General features: G+C 43.1%; 1 protein-coding gene across 4 annotated transcripts in view; it reads right to left on the bottom strand.

Moving 5' to 3' along the window:
- The window catches only part of HSF1 (heat shock transcription factor 1), a 260,811-nt gene that overhangs the window by 116,272 nt on the left and 124,120 nt on the right, over nt 1-20,419 (bottom strand). For all 4 annotated transcript variants that reach the window (XM_033934485.1, XM_033934483.1, XM_033934484.1 and 1 more), the window contains exon 8: nt 6,622-6,758. In XM_033934485.1, coding sequence (XP_033790376.1) covers nt 6,622-6,758 — 137 coding nt within the window. The remainder of the gene's footprint in view (nt 1-6,621; nt 6,759-20,419) is intronic.

The following is a 20,419-nucleotide window of genomic DNA, read 5'->3' as shown; positions in this document are numbered from 1 at the left end:
TGCGCATGCACGGCTAGGGTTTTATTATATAGGATATATAGATATATATATCCAAATCTTCAATTAAAATTGAAATAACAAAACCTAACATACCAGTATTATTCAGTAGAATTTAAAATGAAGAGGATCTTAACCTATTATATATATATAATAGGTTAAATTATATATATAGAATAGGTTAAGATCCTCTTTATTTTAAATTCTTTTGAATAATACTAGTATGTTAGGTTTTATTATTTTTATTTTAATTGAAGATTTGGATGGTAAGGTATATGAAGAAATGAAAAGGATATATAGAAATATAAATTGTAAGTTGGATGGGACAGTATAAAGGAGAATTGAAAATTTTATGAATGAGATATAATAGACTGTTGATTAGAAATTTGGGTTGTATTTATTTCAAATGGAATGTTTGTTCAATTTGCACATAATTATGTTTGTTTTATTTATGATTTTGAAGAGTAATCTTTATTTTATTATATACTTAATGCCTTATTTATTTCATTGAATCAACTTAATTTAATTAATTAATCTTTAATTGAATTAATGAATTATTTGAGCTAAGGACATAAGAGGTGCCTCTGCCAGGTCAGACCAGAGGTCCATCGTGCCCAGCAGTCCGCTCTCGCGGCAGCCCAACAGGTCCAGGACCTATGTAGTAATCCTCTATCCCCTTTTCCTTCAGAAAATTGTACAATCCCTTCTTGAACCCCAATACCGTACTCTCTCCTATCAAGCCCTCTGGAAGCTCATTCCAGGTGTCCACCACCCATTGGGTGAAGAAAAACTTCCTAGCATTTGTTTTGAATCTGTCCTCTTTCAACTTTTCCGAATGCCCTCGTTCTTGTAGTTTTCAAAAGTTTGAAGAATCTGTCCCTCTCCACTTTCTCCATGCCTTCATGATCTTGTAAGTCTCTATCATATCTCCTCGAAGTCTCCTCTTCTCCAGGGAAGAGCCCCAGTTTCTCCAATCTCTCAGTGTATGAAAGGTTTTCCATACCTTTTATCAAACATGTCGCTCTCCTCTGAACCCTCTCGAGTATTGCCATATCCTTCTTAAGGTACGAAGACCAATATTGGACGCAGTACTCCAGATGTGGGCGCACCATTGCCCGATACAATGGCATGATAACTTCTTTTGTTTTGGTTGTAATACCCCTCTTGATTATACCTAGCATTCTATTCGCTCTCTTAGCGGCTGCTGCGCACTGTGCCGTCGGGCTTCATTGTCTTGTCCACCATTACGCCCAAGTCCCTTTCTTGGGTACTCTCACTCAATAACATCCCTCCCATCGTATAGCTGTACTTCAGGTTTCTGCTTCCTACATGCAATACTTTGCATTTCTCTTTATTTACTAATTCACAATTTTCTAAGTTTATTAATTTATTGTTTTATGATAGGTAAAGGAATGGGCCTGGGGGAGCTGTTGATTGCTGGTCTTAATGAGTGCTTTCAAGTATTCATTTTATTTAAATGGGTGGGGGGAGGGAAAGGGGGGACTTGGGAGGGGAGGACTCTGGATGTGCATAGGGTATATTATAAGATGTAATATGATTTATATTTTTGGATTATTATTTGTTAGATAATTTTTAACTAAAATTTAAGAATGTATATGAAATTATTCACATTAAACGTCAATGGGATTAATCACCCTATAAAAAGGAAATAAACACTTAACTTTCTTAAAAAACAAAATGCAGATATTTATTATATTCAAGAGACACATTTGTCTGCTATAGAATCTAAAAAGCTAGAAGGAGGTTGGGTCAAACAATGTTTTTATGTTACTGCTGTGGGGAAGAAGGTGGGGGTGGCTATACTAGTGAACAAAAAATGTAATGCAACATTTAATTTGATTTCAGTTGATCCTATGGGTAGATGGGTACATGTGAACATGAGCTTAGGTAATGACACTCTGGCGCTTTTTACAATTTACCGTCCGACTCCTAATTTGAATCAAATAGAATTTTTCAAAACACTCCATCTTCTTTTACCTCTGGCTAGGGCTAATTTAGTGGTGGCGGGGGATTTTAATGCTGTTATGAATCCTCTGTTGGATAAAAAACCTAGTAGAATGATAAAATTATTAGGATTGGATAATTTGATTCAAGTTTGTGGGCTGAAAGACATCTGGAGAATTTTACATTTTAATGCTCGGGAATTTTCTTTTTGTTCACACGTTCATAAATCATTTTCTAGGATTGATTATATTTTTGTTTCAGATAATCTAGTACAGCAGGTTAGGAAAGCTATGATAGATCCAATTATTTTATCAGATCATGGTGGAGTATGGATAGAATTTGGATTGGCGGAACAAGATGGTAATAGACCTGTTTGGAGGTTCAATAATGCACTGCTTGGGGATACAAAATTTATTGAAGAATTTCAGATAAAAATGGAGGAATATTTTCAACTTAATTTCTCAGATGAGATCTCGTTGGAAAATTTATGGGATGCTTTTAAAGTTACCATGAGAGGCATATAATTTCATATTCGACTTGTCAATACTCAATCTAAAAGGGAATTCTCTGAATTGGAGGAAAAGATTAAAGAATTAGAAGCAAAATTAACTGTAAAATGGGAACATGATACATTTCAGGCTCTCTTAAAAGCTAAATATAAATATAATGAGATCTCTTCTAAAGGGGCTAGGAAGAAGTTATTTACTCAACAGGCTTTGTATTATGGAAACCCGAATAAAGCGGGAAGATTACTACTAATTATTTAAAAGCAAAAAAAGGAAAGGAAAGATTGTGGCTATTAAAGATGAAATGGGGTTACTCATTCTCAAATTGATAATATATTAAAACAGTTTTTGAAATATTATAAGACTTTGTATTCTTCTGAGCTTTATTCAAATAAAGAACTTGATGGTTTAGAGTTTTTGAATTTAATTGAGGGTCCTAAAATTCCCAATTATATAAAAGGATCTCTTGATGCACCTATTACACTGAAGGAGATTCAGACAGCATTGAAGTCCCTTAGAGTTGGATCCGCTCCAGGAGGTGATGGTTACACTGTGGAGTTTTATAAATCATTTCAAAATACATTACTGCCTTATTTTTTAAATTTATATCAGGTTCAACTGAATAAAGGCTGCATTTCAGGTACTAAGGCAGAAGCTTTGACTATAGTTTTGCCGAAGCCAAATAAAGATCCTTTATTGGTTTCAAATTATAGGCCAATATCTCTGATAAATGTTGATGGAAAACTTTTGGCTATGTTATTGGCTCTACGCTTGGCTAAGGCTCTCCCTTATATTATAGGTATGCACCAAACTGGGTTTGTTGCTCATAGACATTCTTCACATAATACCAGGTTGGCTCTTCATATGTTGACCTTAACAAAATCCATGGAAGATCCGGCCTTCTCTGTATCTTTGGATGCAGAGAAGACATTTGATCGTGTAGAATGGACCTTTATGTAGCAAGCAATGGATTGGTTGGGGTGGGTTCTGGATTTATTCAAATGATTAAAGCTTTGTATAGCTCCCCTTCAGCCAGATTGTATATAAATATTTTCTCAGATGATTTTTGTCTGGAGAGGGGAGTTAGACAAGGATGTCCCTTATCTCCTCTGTTGTTTGATATTGTACTGGAACCCTTACTATTAGCTATTCAACAAGCAGAGGAGATTCAAGGTACTCCTTACACTAGTCGAGAATACAAAGTTCTGCATATGCAGATGATATTTTGCTTCATTTGAGGAATCCTGAATCTACTATTCCATATTTACTGGACTTGATCGAAAGGTTTGGAAAATTTTCAGGATATGAAATAAATTGGAGTAAATCAAAAATCCTTCCACTTAATGTACATTGTCAGGATTGTTTGATCAGTTCCCTTTTCTTTGGAAAAAAGAGGGTATAAAATATTTAGGTATATGGATTTATAAGACATTGGAAGAGACAATGAAAGTAAATGAAAAATTTTTATTGCTAAAGGTTACAGAAATATGTGAGCAATGGAACCCGCTACATTTGTCTTGGTGGGGGAGAGTCCAAACAGTTAAAATGATGATTTTGCCTGAGATTTGTTACCAAATGGGAATGTTACCAATTTATTTTCAGGGGTCTTTTTATAAGAAATTGAATAGTATTCTTATCAAATTTGTTTGGATGGGCAAAACTGCTAGAATTGCTTTAGCATTTCTACAAAAACCGATTGTGGAAGAGGGGATAAATTTTACAAATTTCTTTAGGTATCATCAGGCCTATATTCTGCGTCAGGGTATGTACTGGATCCTGCCTGACCTCATGGAACATTATCCAGATTGGTTAATTTTGGAATGGAAAATTATGTCCCCAATGCGTCTGTCTCATGTATTGGACATTAAACTACCTAGTTATGCTAAGGATAATAATATTATTTTGGATACTTGGAAGACCCTGAGATGTATAAATAAGTTAACTGAAATTCCTATAGAACAGTCTTTGTGTCAATCCCTATGGCTGAACTCCAAGATACAAATAGGCGGGTCTAAAATTGCCTGGAAAGAGTAGATGCAGGCAGGCATAAGAACATTAGAGGATGTTATTTTAAATGGAAAATTACTTGATTTTTCACAGTTGCAGCAATCTTTTGGTATTTCAAAATTTCAATTTTATAAATGGTTGCAACTGAAGCAGGCTATTCAGAAAGGGTTCCCTGATTGGAGTAATTTGAAAAATTACTATAGCTTGCAGTTCCTCTGTTTTCAGACAGACATGCTAGGACATCAAGCCGCCAGATGGTATAAATTAATATCTGAACTTGTGAATAAGAAACCCAAAAACGCTTTTAGAGACATTTGGAGCACTGAGATTAAGCAGTATATTTCTGCATCTTGATGGCCATGTATTTGGTCTTGGAGGACGAGGTGTACAGTGTCAGCATCTATGAAACAAACTTGTTTTTTTTTTTTTGTTACATCGTTCTTTTTGGACCCCGGTTGGATTGAATAAGTTAGATAATTCTAGGTCTTATAGATGCTGGCACTGTCATCTAGACATAGGAACATTGGATCATTTACGGTTTTATTGCCCTAAGATACTGAATTTTTAGAAGTCAATTTGGGGACATATTAATAATATTTTAGAATCTACGATCCCTTTGACTTATGAAGTAGTGATTTGTGGTACTGTGTTGCATGTAAAAGATCCCTTAGACAAATATAAAAGACGACTCTTCTTAATTATGACAAGTACAGCTGTACAATTGATTAAACACAAATGGAAAAATTGGGAACGTCTTAACTTTGCATTCTGGTGGGCAAATTTAAGTTTAACATATAAATATGAGAAAATGAATGCTGATTTGTCAAGGAATATAACAAATTTTAAATTAATATGTGGCCCATTGATGTCTTTTGTAGAATTATTATAGTTTTGATTTTTGTTGACATATCAATTGCACATCCAGGGAGGGAGGGTGGAATATAGGTTTTAAATGAAATTTTATCTTTTCTGAGGGTATTGGGAGGGAGAGAGGGTATTTTTGGGGTTTGATAAACAGTTTCTGAATGTTTAGAAATGCTTAGTTTATGGTTATTACATGTATAATGCATTTTTATAAATTATGAAAAGTTTATAGATACTTTAATGATAATGGTTGGGTAGGGTGGGGGGAGGGGTATTGATCTGTTTGAATCTTGCAAAAATATTAAGTGATGTTTAAAGTGTAAAATGTTTTTTATACTGTTTTCACTTATTGAAAGTATTAAAAATGAATAAAGATTTAAAAAATAAAAAAGATCATGTCTTCAGGATTTATGGTTGCCTGCTGTACTAAAACGGACTGGCGTGTTTTACATCTCATCTCACTAGCACTTTAATCTCCGCTCCTGACGAAGATACCAAAACGGGGCTCTGTCGAGTAGTGATACAAACTTTGATGGGATTTAGCTAAGTATTTCTCCTTAACGGTTATAGTTTCTTCTTTTACTACCAGCACAATGCATTTTAATGGTTCTTAGAAAGTCTTTTGATGAACTTCAGATGAATTTTGATACTGGGAGATTATAACGTTTTTAACCTATGCCTATGGTTTATAGATTTTTGCACTAATAAATTAAAAATGATTGGATATAATGATATATGGGGCAGGTCTTATTTAGACCTTGTGTCTGCTGCTTGTCATCTATGAGATCTTGCCCGGGATTAAATCTTGCTCCTATTAGTGAGCTTTACCCGTACCGATGTCCTACTATTATTGCCCGAGATACTCTTTTTTTAGTATCTATTTAAAGTTTCCCATTTTGGCATATTTCCACCAGGTGATAAAAAGTTTGTTGCCAATTCTGTTTTGTATATCCCTTTGTTTTGAAACAGGTCTTCCTTCCTATCTCTGTTTCAAATTGGCTTTTCTCTGTTAATAGCATTTTTTAAAATTAGCATTTGATGTTCTTTGACTTTAATTCCTTTCCATTTCTATCCAAGGGAAATATCAAATCGTTTGGTTATGTTTGCCTATATTTACCTCTTTTCTTTCTTATTACTGGAGTTCTTTTCTTAGCATTTGTGGGATATCAAGCATTTAAACAAACACATACATTATTGGAAGTGCCTGAACCACTGGCTTGTCAGACTGGTAGTTATTGTACTCCTGCAAGAAATACCCAAAGTCTCAAATGAAGCGACATACCTCTCATCCAAACTGTGACTGGGTGAGACCGAAGGACTAGACTGGGCAAATTCTGTCACATCGGAGATAATAGGACCAGAGTTGACAGAAGAATCTGGGGAATAGAGGTTGGTGCCAGTATATTCTGGAGAAGAGGCCTGAAATAAGGAAAGGGGGATATAAGGCAATGGCAACTCTCCTCTCAAACCATGAACTGCATAGTCCGGTCCATGTTATACAGGTTTACCCATCAATTATGATAACACTACTTCCTGCTTCGAAATCCACAATTTCCTTGCAACTAGATGTGCAAATGTTCTTCACTCCTGTCTTACAGCACCCCAAGACACGCACAAAGTGCAACAGGTACTCAGCAGGATGGAGATGAACTACACATAGAGATCAGAAAAGAGCCGATTGTGTAGACTCACCGTACATAGAGATGTGCCATGCATGCGCCAGGCAAGAGAGGACTGTATGTATACTCACCGTATACAAAGATGCACCTTGTATAGAGAGACACCATACATGGGCTAGAGAGAACATAAGAGTAGCCATATTGGATCAGACTAATGGTCCATCTAGCCTAGTATCCTGTTTCCACAGTGGCCAATCCAGGTCACAAGCACCTGGCATAAACTACTACTACTACTACTGCTACTATTAATTACTTCTAAAACACTGCAAGATATACACAGCACTGTAGAGTCTGCTCAAATAAATTTACAAGCCAATCAATCAAGACAAACAGGATGCTAGGGTATGGAGTTACCATTAGCGTTGGATGGTTAAACTGCTGGTGCAACTGATTTTAGGGTAAGCAGTGGCTTCCCCCCATGTCGGTCAATAGCAGATTATGGACTTTTTCTCAAGGAACTTGTCCAAACCTTTTTTGAAGCCCAGCTACATTGAACACTGTTCCAAAATATAAGGATTCCATGTAGAATGTTTATTCTGTTCCCTCTATAACAGTGTATCTCAAACTGTGTGCCTCGGTACACTGGGGAGGAGGAGAGGTGCCGGCGCCAATTGACTGCCTACAGGACGTGCCTCTTGTGGCAAGAGGCACGTCCTGTAGTCAATCAGTGGGCACCAGCATCTATCCTTCTCTCTGGCCCCCCCCACTGGATCTCAGGGCCTTCACACACACACACACACATCGACATGATGATGTCATGCTTGCGTGTGATATCATCACGATGATATCTGCACACTTCCAGGTGCCTCGAGCCACGGCCACTACCTTTATTGTGCCGCAGCTCTATAACATACTGTACATTTATTAAGAGAAAATTAGGTTCTTCTCTCAAAAATCTTTTTTTTTTGTAAGGAGGGACAGGAGACTAATGGGTTCTTTCTGTTTACCTACGAAGTTTGTGGAAGGCATCTACATTTTTCAATTCGTACCAAAGCAGTTATCACTCCTAAAAGAGAAGAAATGACAAGGGCAGCACAGGGAACACCCCAGCCAAATCAAGTCTTTTCTGCTCTGTAACAAAGACAATTAAACAGCATGAAACTCAATAGGAAGGTGAACCCTATTATACCACCTAACTGCATGAACCAGCACTAACATTTATACAGCTATTATAGGCTTTCCCATGGACTTTGCCATAGCAAACTATCGCATCATATAGTGTACTTGTTTGACAAGTGAAAATCATCTTCATATTCACTTGGCTGCCCTAAGGCAAGCATTTGGAGATAAGCATCACTGTCTGAGACAGGCAGCAGGCTAACATGACATCTGACAAGGCAGGCATCAGGACTCCTGTCCCTCCTTACAGGAAAGAAGATTACTAAGATAAGAATCTAATCTTTTCTTTCAGTGCAGGAGGGACAAGAGTCCTGACTAATGAGACTTGCCAAAGCACTTGCCTGAGTTTAGAGCGGGACAGATGAGCATGCTGTGAGCACAAAGGTCCCAAAGGTGGGGTTCATTTAAACTTTACAATAAGGACAGTCTTTCTCTCTGTTTCGTTTGTTTGGGTCCATTTATGCTGCCATGTCCACTCTGTGAAAGTTTGTAAAGATATGGAGAGTAGGCCATGTAGCTGCCTTACAAATCTCCTCGGGCGGAACCACCAGGGACTCTGCCCATGACAAGTGTTGAGGCTCTTTTGAACCTGGGCGTGGAAGCCTATTAAAAATGGACAGATATGTGGTAGAATGGGCAAGCATGAAAACTAAAATAGCCATTATATTTTCCTTCCATTGCTCTGAAATAATCAGGGTTTGATTTATAAGGTAAGGACCTAATCTAAGGGCAGAGGAGGAGGGGTTATAATTGGCTATATAAAATTACAATTGGAGAAGCCAGAACATAAACCAGGTAAGACAAATATGGGATAATATATTGACCTAAATATGTGCTTACTGTCATGTGGGCACCGGCATGTCCTGTGCGTTGGTGCCAGTGCCCGAAGATCAGCCTCCTCTTCTTGCTGGGCCTTGAGCATCTGCGCATGCTTAAGGCCTGCAAGTTCACGTTCTCACCGTGAACTCGCAGGCCTTGAGCATGCGCAGATGCTCAATGCCCAGCAAGAAGAGGAGGCTGATCTTCGGGCACTGGCACCAATGCACAGGACATGCCGGTGCCGGTGCCCAGATGACAGTAAGCAGCGGCGGGGGGGTGTCCAATCGCAGCGGGGGGTGCCCAATCGCGGCGGTGGGGGGTGCCGGATTGCAGGGGGAGGGTGCAGGATCGCGGGGGGAGGGGGGCGCGCTCGTAAATCGAGCCATGCACGATTTCCGAGGCGCCGATTTTGCAAATGTTTTGCTCGTCTTGCAAAACACTCACAAACCGGTGCACTCGTAAACCGAGGTACCACTGTACCTCTAAAAATTGTACTGGAGGATGCATATAGAAAAATGTAAGGTTTGTGGGAGTGGATTGGCCACTCCCCTTTTTCTTTCATTGACACACAGGATTTTCAGTGCATGCTCTTAAATGACTCAGTAACATGGGAGCAGTAGTTTGATTTTTAAGGAGAAATGATTTACAGCTATATGTATGGATACTTTTCCCTCTGTAAGTATTATTATATTGTAATACTTTTTCCTGGTTTCTTCTGTTCCTTTTCTTTATTAGATAAGCTAGTATTAAAATGTAACTTTTAAGAATTCTTGTGTGAGGGGGACAGACACTCCCCCAATATGCATACAAGCACCTTATATGGTATCAAGTATTCAAGACCAATTATATGCAGGCCATAAAATGTCATCATGTATTAGGTATATTTAAGTGAACCTAGCAGAATGGAATTTTGAGGGCGTTATGTCAGGGAAGTTGCATTTACACTCTCTGACTTGTAATGTTCCTCCATTGTACAAATGAATGCCTTATGAAACAGGACTGTCTGTAAACTTTGAACAAACAATATTTGTTTGGAAATATTTGTACAATTATCATCATGTCAGTGCACCTATGGGCAGGATAGAACCAAAACTCTGCTCACAAGGCCACACCTCTGATGGAATGTGCTTTCAAAGAAATTGGTGGCTGTTTACCACAGCCAGTGTATGCAGAGGCAATGCATCTGGAAATGGCCGCCTTCAAGTGTTTTCCCTGTCTGATAGGGTTGGTTAATACAAAATCAACAGTTTGAGAGACAAAATTCATTTATCAACTTGAGATAATGGAGAACTCTCCTAATATCGAGCAATGCCAATATTTTGACCTCTTCCCTGATGTCTGCAGCATGGAATTCCGGAAGCCGGAGTTCCTGATTTACATGAAAAGCTGAGACCACTTTTAAGGAAGACACCATGCATAGAATCACACCCGCCTCATTGAATATGAGAAAAGGCTCCCTGCATGATAGAGCCTGGAGCTCCAAAACCCTTCTCGCCGAGGCGATAGCCACCAGTAATACAGCCTTGACTAAGATCCTTCTACGATGCATTCTGTAACATAACATAACAGATTTATAGACCGCATAATTATAAGTTCAATGCGGTTAACAAAAAGCTATGCTATGAAGATACAAATTATGTTAGAAAAGAATTTGATAATCTAATTAGTCAGGAATTTAGAGGAGAGAAAAGTTTTTAGCAATTTTCTAAAGTGTTCATAAAAGCTGGACTTGAGTATCAGTGGATGAAAATCTTTATCATAGTAAGCTGCTTGGTATGAGAGTATATACTTATGGTATTTCTTAATTTTGCAGCCCTTAACTGACAGAAACATAAAGAGGGCGTGTGATTTTCTGCTATTCTTATATGACATTATAAGCAACCTGTCAACTAAGTATAATGGAGCTACTCCAAAGGCAGCTTTGTAGCATAGACATTCTAATTTGAAAATCACGTGAGCCTTCACAGGAAGCCAATGCAACTCACGATAATAAGGAGTCACATGATCATACTTCAATCCATAAACTAATCTCACTGCCTTGTTCTGAACCAAAGTCAGTCTAGCCATATTTTTTTTAGTGCTCATCAAATAAACTATATTACAATAGTCTAACAGACCCAGAAGTAACGACTGAACTAAGATTTTGAAAGCAGCAGCTTCAAAATAGGATCTGATGGTAAGGGTTAACACGGGCCCTTACAGATGGCTAATAGAACAATCTTAAGATTCCATATAGGAAATTGGTTATTGCATGGGATGATGCAGCCACAATGCTCCATCCAGTAATCTGGATGTCAAGATGGAATGCTAGGGTGCTTAGGCAAGATGGCGCCCTGAAGTCTCCGCAATAACGCCGTCATACTAACGGAGCAATGGTAAAAAGGAAGTCAAAGACTCGGGCTTTTCCATCTGAACCCGGGTCTGAAAATTTACCTGGCCTGATGGATCGTTATGTGGAGTGTGAATCCTCAATAGTTCAGGAGGAAAATGCTTTGGCGTGAAGAGGGAATCAGACGGAAGAACTCCAGGCCTCTTTTGAAGCTATCAGTCTCTTTCCTGAAGCTCGAAACCCTCTAACGCAGCCGCAATTGCATTCGTTGCCTGATTTGGTGCCGGGAAGTAAAAGTGAGGAGTTTTTGCCTGGTGGATACCGCAGCTCCAGCAGAGCCTCTATTATCATTGATGGAATTGGAGGGGAACGGTTTAACATCGGGGGAAGACTGAAAGGGAATTCTACCTGCTATTCCCTCAAATTTGAACTCAGTGAGTAGAGAAAGTTTGGGTTCACAAGCCCTATGAACTGTATTACCAATACCGGCTGTGGTAAATTTGGATACAATTTGGGATGTGATAGGAGCGTCACAGTTATCTTAGGGGACCCAAACCCAACAAATTTCTTCCCAGTGTAGAGAAATACTGACTGATTCGGGTGTAACAAATGAAAGAATTACCGTATTTTCGCGGATATAACGCGCACCTGTGTAAAACGCGCACAGGGGTATAGCGCGCAGAAATCACGATGATATGTACCAAAACTTTTCTATACCGCGCTCAGGCATATAACGCGCATGATGCCCGACGCTCCTTTCGCCCGCCCTGACTTTCCGTGCGCTGTCCCGACTCTCCGTTCACCCCCCTGACTTCCGTGCACTGCCCTGACTTTCCGTGCGCTGTCCCGACTCTCCGTTCACCCCCCCTGACTTTCCGTGCACTGTCCCCCCTTGAAGTCCTGTCCCCCCTTGAAGGTCTGTCCCCATCCTGAAAGCCTGATGCCCCCCCCCGACGTCCGATACATCCCCCCCCCGGCAGGACCACTCGCACCCTCACCCCGAAGGACCGCCGACTCCCCAACAATATCGGGCCAGGAGGGAGCCCAAACCCTCCTGGCCACGGCGACCCCCTAACCCCACCCCGCACTACATTACGGGCAGGAGGGATCCCAGGCCCTCCTGCCCTCGACGCAAACCCCCTCCCCCCAACGACCGCCCCCCCCCAAGAACCTCCGCCCGTCCCCCAGCCGACCCGCGACCCCCCTGGCCGACCCCCACGACCCCCCCACCCCCCTTCCCCGTACCTTTGGAAGTTGGCCGGACAGACGGGAGCCAAACCCGCCTGTCCGGCAGGCAGCCAACGAAGGAATGAGGCCGGATTGGCCCATCCGTCCTAAAGCTCCGCCTACTGGTGGGGCCTAAGGCGCGTGGGCCAATCAGAATAGGCCCTGGAGCCTTAGGTCCCACCTGGGGGCGCGGCCTGAGGCACATGGGCCAAACCCGACCATGTGTCTCAGGCCGCGCCCCCAGGTGGGACCTAAGGCTCCAGGGCCTATTCTGATTGGCCCACGCGCCTTAGGCCCCACCAGTAGGCGGAGCTTTAGGACGGATGGGCCAATCCGGCCTCATTTCTTCGTTGGCTGCCTGCCGGACAGGCGGGTTTGGCTCCCGTCTGTCCGGCCAACTTCCAAAGGTACGGGGAAGGGGGGTGGGGGGGTCGTGGGGGTCGGCCAGGGGGGTCGCGGGTCGGCTGGGGGGGGCGGTCGGAGGTTCTTGGGGGGGGCGGTCGTTGGAGGGAGGGGGGTTTGCGTCGAGGGCAGGAGGGCCTGGGATCCCTCCTGCCCGTAATGTAGTGCGGGGTGGGGTTAGGGGGTCGCCGTGGCCAGGAGGGTTTGGGCTCCCTTCTGGCCCAACTACACAAAGGTACGGGGAAGGCGGGTGGGGGTGTCGTGGGGGTCGGCCAGGGGGGTCGCGGGTCGGCTGGGGGACGGGCGGAGGTTCTTGGGGGGGCGGTCGTTGGAGGGAGGGGGGTTTGCGTCGAGGGCAGGAGGGCCTGGGATCCCTCCTGCCCGTAATGTAGTGCGGGGTGGGGGTAGGGGGTCGCCGTGGCCAGGAGGGTTTGGGCTCCCTCCTGGCCCGATATTGTCGGGAAGTCGGCGGTCCTTCGGGGTGGGGGTGCGAGTGGTCCTGCCGGGGGGGGGGATGTATCGGACGTCGGGGAGTCGGCCGGGCAAGAGGGCTTGGGCTCCCTCTTGCTCCGATCGTGGATGCGGGTGCGAGCGCGTGCGAGCGGTCGTTCGGGGTGGGGGTGCGAGCGGTCCTGCTGGGGGGGTGAATCGGGCGTCGGGCGGGAACTATGTTTAAAAACTTTTCTATACCGCGCTCAGGCATATAACGCGCGAGGGGTATGCGCGGTACGTAAAATCACGTATAACGCGCGCGTTATATCCGCGAAAATACGGTAATGCCTTGAAGAACAAAATTAGTGAACAAACTACCCAATTAGAAATGGTTGAAGTCCAAGGTCACACTTGGATTAAAGACAGTGGGAACATTCACTATAAATTAGAGACTATGGAGAATATTGTTAGGCGACATAATTTAAGACTAGTAAATTTTCCTAAAATGATATCAGTTCCAGCTATTGACATGTTTAAGATATACTGATCTGAGGTATTAAGTTTCAAGTTTATTATTTTTCTTAATCGCTTAATCAAATTCAAAGCGATGTACATATTAAAACGATAGTCAATAAAAACAAACAGTACAAACTATAAATAATTACGTTGGGAAATACATATTTGCATTACATAAGGTAAGAAGGGTTTGGAAATACATTTGTTAAGGAAAAGCAACACAAAGGAAAAACACAATAGGGAAAACATTTAAGTAGTAAGGTGTAAACTATTAAAATTACTGATTTTAGGTAATAATTAAATTAAGTATTAAAAGCATCATTAAAAAGAAATGTTTTTAAATTACTTTTAAATTTTACCAAGTCTTGCTCGTTTCGTAAAGAAATTGGAAGAACATTCCAGGTCTGTGGTGCTGTTACTGAAAATATAAACTGCCGTCTGGTGTTTATAATTTTCAGTGATGGAACAGTCAATAAGTTCTGATCAATAGATCTTAAGGTTCTGGTTGGGTGATATGCTATTAGTAATTTATATATGAATGCAGGAGTCTTATACAGTAGAGACTTGAAAGTAAGCAAACAAAGTTTGTATGTTATCCCGAAACCTCATAGAAACATAGAAAAAGACGGCAGATAAGGGCCGCGGCCCATCTAGTCTGCCCACCCTAATGACCCTCCCCTATTTAGCTCTGTGCAGAGATCCCACGTGACGATCCCATTTCTTCTTAAAATCAGGCACGCTGCTTGCCTCGATCACCTGAAGTGGAAGTCTATTCCAGCGATCAACCACTCTTTCGGTGAAAAAGTATTTCCTGGTGTCGCCATGCAATTTCCCGCCCCTGATTTTCCATGGATGTCCTCTTGTCGCCGTCGGACCTTTGAAAAAGAAGATATCTTCTTCTACCTCGATACGGCTCGTGAGGTATTTGAACGTCTCTATCATGTCTCCCCTCTCTCTGCGTTCCTCGAGTGAGTATAGCCGTAATTTATCCAGCCATTCCTCGTACGGGAGATCCTTGAGTCCCGAGACCATCCGGGTGGCCATTCGCTGGACTGACTCAAGCCTCAGTACATCCTTGCGGTAATGAGGCCTCCAGAATTGTACGCAGTATTCCAGATGGGGCCTCACCATGGATCTATACAACGGCATAATGACTTCAGGCTTGCGGCTGACGAAACTCCTACGTATACATCCTATGATCTGCCTAGCCTTAGATGAAGCCCGCTCCACTTGATTGGCAGTCTTCATGTCTTCACTGATGATTACCTCTAAGTCCTGTTCTGCAACAGTCCTTGCTAGGATCTCGCCATTTAGGGTGTAAGTCTCGCATGGATTTTGACTGCCAAGGTGCATGACTTTGCATTTCTTAGCATTGAAACTCAGTTGCCAGGTCCTAGACCATTGCTCCAATAGGAGTAGGTCGTGTTTCATATTGTCCGTTGTGCTCTTGCTTGTTATATTACACAGTTTGGCGAATAACGCTATTTTACCGCGAAGCCCCTCAGCCAAGTCCCTTATGAAGATATTGAAAAGGATCGGGCCCAAGACCGAGCCCAGTGGCACTCCGCTGATCACTGCCGTCGTTACGGAGGGGGTGCCGTTCACCACCACCCTCTGAAGCCTACCACCAAGCCAGTCCCCAACCCATTTTGTCAAAGTGTCACCTAATCCTATAGAACTCATTTTGCACAACAACCTGCGGTGTGGGACACTATCAAATGCTTTGCTGAAGTCCAAGTATACAATGTCCAAGGACTCTCCAACATCGAGCTTTCCCGTCACCCAGTCAAAGAAGCTGATCAAGTTGGATTGACAGGATTTCCCCTTGGTAAATCCATGTTGACGGGGATCCCGTAGATTCTCCACATCCAGGATCTTATCTAATTGGTGTTTGATTAGAATTTCCATTAGTTTGCTTACTATTGATGTGAGACTCACTGGTCTGTAGTTCTCAGCCTCCGTCCTGCAACCTTTTTTGTGGAGCGGAATGACGTTAGCCGTTTTCCAGTCCAACGGGACTCTACCTGTACTAAGGGAGAGATTGAAGAGTGCGGATAGTGGTTCCGCCAGGACGTCCCTTAACTCCCTGAGCACCCTGGAGTGTAGGTTGTCTGGCCCCATTGCTTTGTTAACCTTGAGTTTTGACAGCTCACAGTAGACACTGCTTGTTGTAAACTTGAAATTACTAAACGGGTCTACTGATCCATCCTTTTTCTGTAGCTGAGGGCCGGAACCCGGCACCTCGCAGGTGAAGACCGAACAGAAGTATTCGTTTAACAGTTCCGCTTTTTCCGAGTCTGCTTCTACATAGTTCCCGTCTGGTTTCCTAAGGCGTACTATCACGCTTGTGCTGCGGTTTCTGTCGCTAATATACCTGAAGAAGGATTTATCGCCCTTCTTGATGTTCTTTGCTAAAGTTTCCTCCATTCGGAATTTGGCCTCTCTAACTGCTGTTTTGACGGTTCTTGCCCTAGTCAAATAGACTTCTCTAGAGTCCTCCGATCCTGTATGTTTGTAGGAGATGAACGCTTTTTTCTTCTCTTTTATGAGGTCCGAGATCTCCGCAGAGAACCATTGTGGCTTATTGTTCCTGCGCCATTTACTCACTGATTTTATATAGCGATTGGTCGCCTCCTGAATGGTAGCTTTCAGAGTCGACCACAGTTCCTCTACGTTATTTGTTCCTGCTCGGTTTTGTAGTGCTTGATGGATGAAATCCCCCATACCCTCAAAGTTGGCGTTCTTGAAGCTAAGGACCCTGGTCAATGTGTTAGTTTTGGCGAAACCCTTCCTGAGTTTGAACCATATCATGTTGTGGTCGCTGGAGGCCAACTTGTCGCCCACTGAGACCTCAGTGACACTTTCACCATTGGTAAGCAAAAGGTCCAGTATTGCCTGTTCCCTTGTTAGCTCCAATACCAGTTGCCTCGGTTTAGCTCCCTTCATAGAGTTCAATAGTCTCCTGCTGCTGCTGGATGCAGAGGAAAGTGTGTTCCAATCCACATCAGGCATGTTGAAGTCTCCTAACAACACTGTATCCCCACGTAAGGAGATATTCTCTATGTCACCGATTAGTTCTATATCTATGTCATCCTGTTGCCTTGGGGGTCTGTATACTATGCCAAGATACAGGCATTTGTCATTCCCCCTGGCCAAATTTACCCAAAGGGATTCCCCTGTGTACCTGATATCTGTGATTCTGGTGACTTTAATATCATCCTTAGTTTATATTGCTACACCTCCTTCCATTCTGCCCTCCCTGTCTTGGCGAAGAAGGTTGTATCCTGGTATCACCATGTCCCACCCGTGGGAGTCGGTGAGCCAGGTCTCAGATATCGCCACCACATCCAGGTCAGCGCTTCTCATTTCAGTCTCAAATTCCAGGATTTTGTTGCCCAAACTATGGGCGTTGACGTACATAGCCCTCCATGTAGCATGTTTGCTATGCCTCCCTGGGGCTGTTCCTGCTTGAGCTGCGTGGACCTTTTCAGTACTACTTGTAGTTTGTGTACCTTCCCTAGACCCAGTATTGCAAAGTGTACCTACCCTAGGTTCGAAAGTGTTTGTACTGTGTGGGGGAATAACTGTTTGAGCTACCCACCGATCTCAAAAATATATTACATCCCTTCATGGATTCAAGACAAGGTTGGATAAGTTCCTACTGGAACAGAACATACACAAGTAAGGCTAGACTCAAATAGGGCACTGGTCTTTGACCTAAGGGCTGCTGCATGAGTAGACTGCTGGGCACGATGAACCATTGGTCTGACCCAGCAGCTGCAAATCTTATGTTCTTATGTACATAAGAATTGCCGCTGCTGGGTCAGACCAGTGGTCCATCGTGCCCAGCAGTCTGCTCCCGCAGCGGCCCTTAGGTCAAAAACCATTGCCCTAACAGACTAACCTTACCTGCATACATTCTGGTTCAGCAGGAACTTGTCTAAATTTGTCTTGAATCCCTGGAGGGTGTTTTCCCCTATAACAGCCTCCGGTAGAGCGTTCCAGTTTTCCACCACTCTCTAAGTGAAGAACTTCCTTATGTTTGTACAGAATCTATCCCCCTTTAACTTTAGAGAGTGCCCTCTCGTTCTCTCTACCTAGGAGAGGGTGAACAACCTGTTTCTATCTACTAAGTCTATTGTCAGACAAATCTGATCAATTTCTTTGACTGGGTGACCACAGAATTGGATAGAGGGAGTGCACTAGATGTGGTGTATTTATATTTTAGCAGAGCCTTTGACAGTGTTCCACACAGACGTCTAATAAATAAACTGAGTGCCCTTGGGATGTGTCCTAAAGTGACGGGCTGGGTGAAGAACTGGTTGAGTGGAAGGCGACAGAGAGTAGTGATCAATGGAGATCGCACTGAGGAATGGGATGTTACTGGTGGTGTGCCTCAAGGTTCTACCTTGGGCCTGTTTTTTTAACATTTTTATAAACGATATTACTGAAGGGCTGTCGGGTAAGATTTGCCTCTTTGGGGATGATACTACTACTAGTACTATTAATTATTTCTATAGCGCTACTAAATGCATGCAGCGCTGCATAGAGTCATAAATAATAAGAAAGCAGTCCCTGCTCGAAACAGCTTACAATCTAAACAGGCAAGACAAACAGGATGTCATGGATACAGTTAAGGGGAACGGTTAATTAGCAGGATGGGTTGGAGGACAGAGGAGTAGGGTTAAGGATTAAAAGCTATATCAAAATGATGGGTTTTCAGTCTGCTTTTAAACAAGAGAAGGGAAAGGGCTTGATGGACAAACTCGGGCAATTTATTCCAGGCACAGGAGGCAGCTAGATGAAAGGAACGAAGTCTGGAATTGGCAGTGGAGGAGAAGGGTAACGCTAAGAGTGACTTATCTAAGGAACGGAGTTCTCTGGGAGGTGTATAAGGAGAGAGAAGCGAGGAGAGATACTGAGGGGCAGCAGAATGAACACACTTATAGGTCAGCAATAAGATATTGAACTATATACGATGGCAGATAGGGAGCCAGTGAAGTGACTTAAGGAGGGGTGTGACATGAGCGTAGCGAAGTTGGTAGAAGATAAGTCGTGTAACAGAGTTTTGATACCAAAATCTGCAATAGAGTAGACACCTTGGATGGTATGAGCAACATGAAGAAAGACCTGGCGAAGCTTGAAGAATGGTCTGAAATTTGGCAGCTAAAATTTAATGCTAATAAATGCCTTTATCTGCCATCATGTATCTATTTATCTGAACAGATGCTTGCCCAGGCATCCAAGTATTCTGAGAACTTTCCTCCAATCCGGGGATGCTAAGACTGCGTGGCATCATTGAGATTCTTTGCGCTAGCTGCTGAGCAGGGAGCCGATGCCTGAGGATGTCTGGAACCCCTGAACCTCTGTCTAGATTGCTAAGAAATAGAGTCTGACTCTGCATAGCGAGAAGGTCTGTAGCCACGAAAGGAATCATGACTTGACTATCCTGGGGCACGTGGTCTACTGTATGGCAATGATTTTGGATGACGATTAACCACATTAGCCATGATATCTTCCAGCCTTTTGCCAAACAGCATTTGTCCTTTAAAAGGGAGCCTGCTCAGAGTAATCAGAAGTTACATCAAGGAGGGGCTTGTCAGCTAAAGAAACGCCTCGGAGCAGGCTTCTCAAGATTTTTCAGTGTGGCGTGACATGGCTGACTTGTTGGGTAAGGTAGGTGTGAGGGGAACTGGGGAGTAGATGCTAAGCCGTGGGGAGAGGGAACGGTGTCACACCGACTCTGGTGCAATTTTTTGCTGTGGGAACACGGTCGTTTACTGCTCTAGCCGGGTGGTGGAAGACCTTGTTCCTGTTCCCGATGTAAGTCAGCTACATAGTTTCCCGTTTTTGTGGGTTAACTGCGGGATGCTGTGATTCACCACGGGAACTCTTCACTGTGTCATTCTCTACCTTCAACACAGACCTCAAGGGGCTGGAACCCTCAATCCCACTAGCTCCTTACACGCCCTTGGGGGAAAGGAAGGTAGCCAGCACCTATTATAGTCCACGGGACCAATGCGGGGTCAATCAGCCTGCGTTCAAGCACCTGACAAAATTCAGGGTGAGCTGCGTTTCCAGGGGAATTCTCCCCAAGCTGACCGAAAGTTATGGCAGGTCGGCAAGGCAGGTGCCCTGAAGGGTTGACACCACCCCCCCCCCCCAGCTACAGTCCACTGAACCAGAAACCATCCTCTCACAGCAGTCCCAGGATCTCAGGAACCTCTGTAGCACCAGGAAGCCTTGTTTGGATAACCCCCCTCCCCCCCCCCCAATAAAACAGACGCAGAGCAGAAAAAGACATCTTTTCAACTCTTTTGCAGAAGAAAAGACTGAGGGGCACTGCACATGACACAAGGAGGAAGAGTTGAAAATGTAGACTTCTTCTGCAATCCTTGTGGGTAAACAGGAAGAACTCATTAGTCAGGACTCCTGTCCCTTCTACACTGGAATTGTCTTTATGAAGAGATTCACCTAAGGTGGTGAATGGAGTGTAACCCTCCCTCCAATTTGATCCATTATATCGTTGAGATACAATTTGTACCCTGATAACACAG

Source organism: Geotrypetes seraphini, chromosome 2, assembly GCF_902459505.1.
Source record: "Geotrypetes seraphini chromosome 2, aGeoSer1.1, whole genome shotgun sequence".
NCBI classification, from domain to species: domain Eukaryota; kingdom Metazoa; phylum Chordata; class Amphibia; order Gymnophiona; family Dermophiidae; genus Geotrypetes; species Geotrypetes seraphini.
Note: the sequence above shows the minus strand (reverse complement) of the source record. Positions and strands in the feature narration are given on the sequence as shown.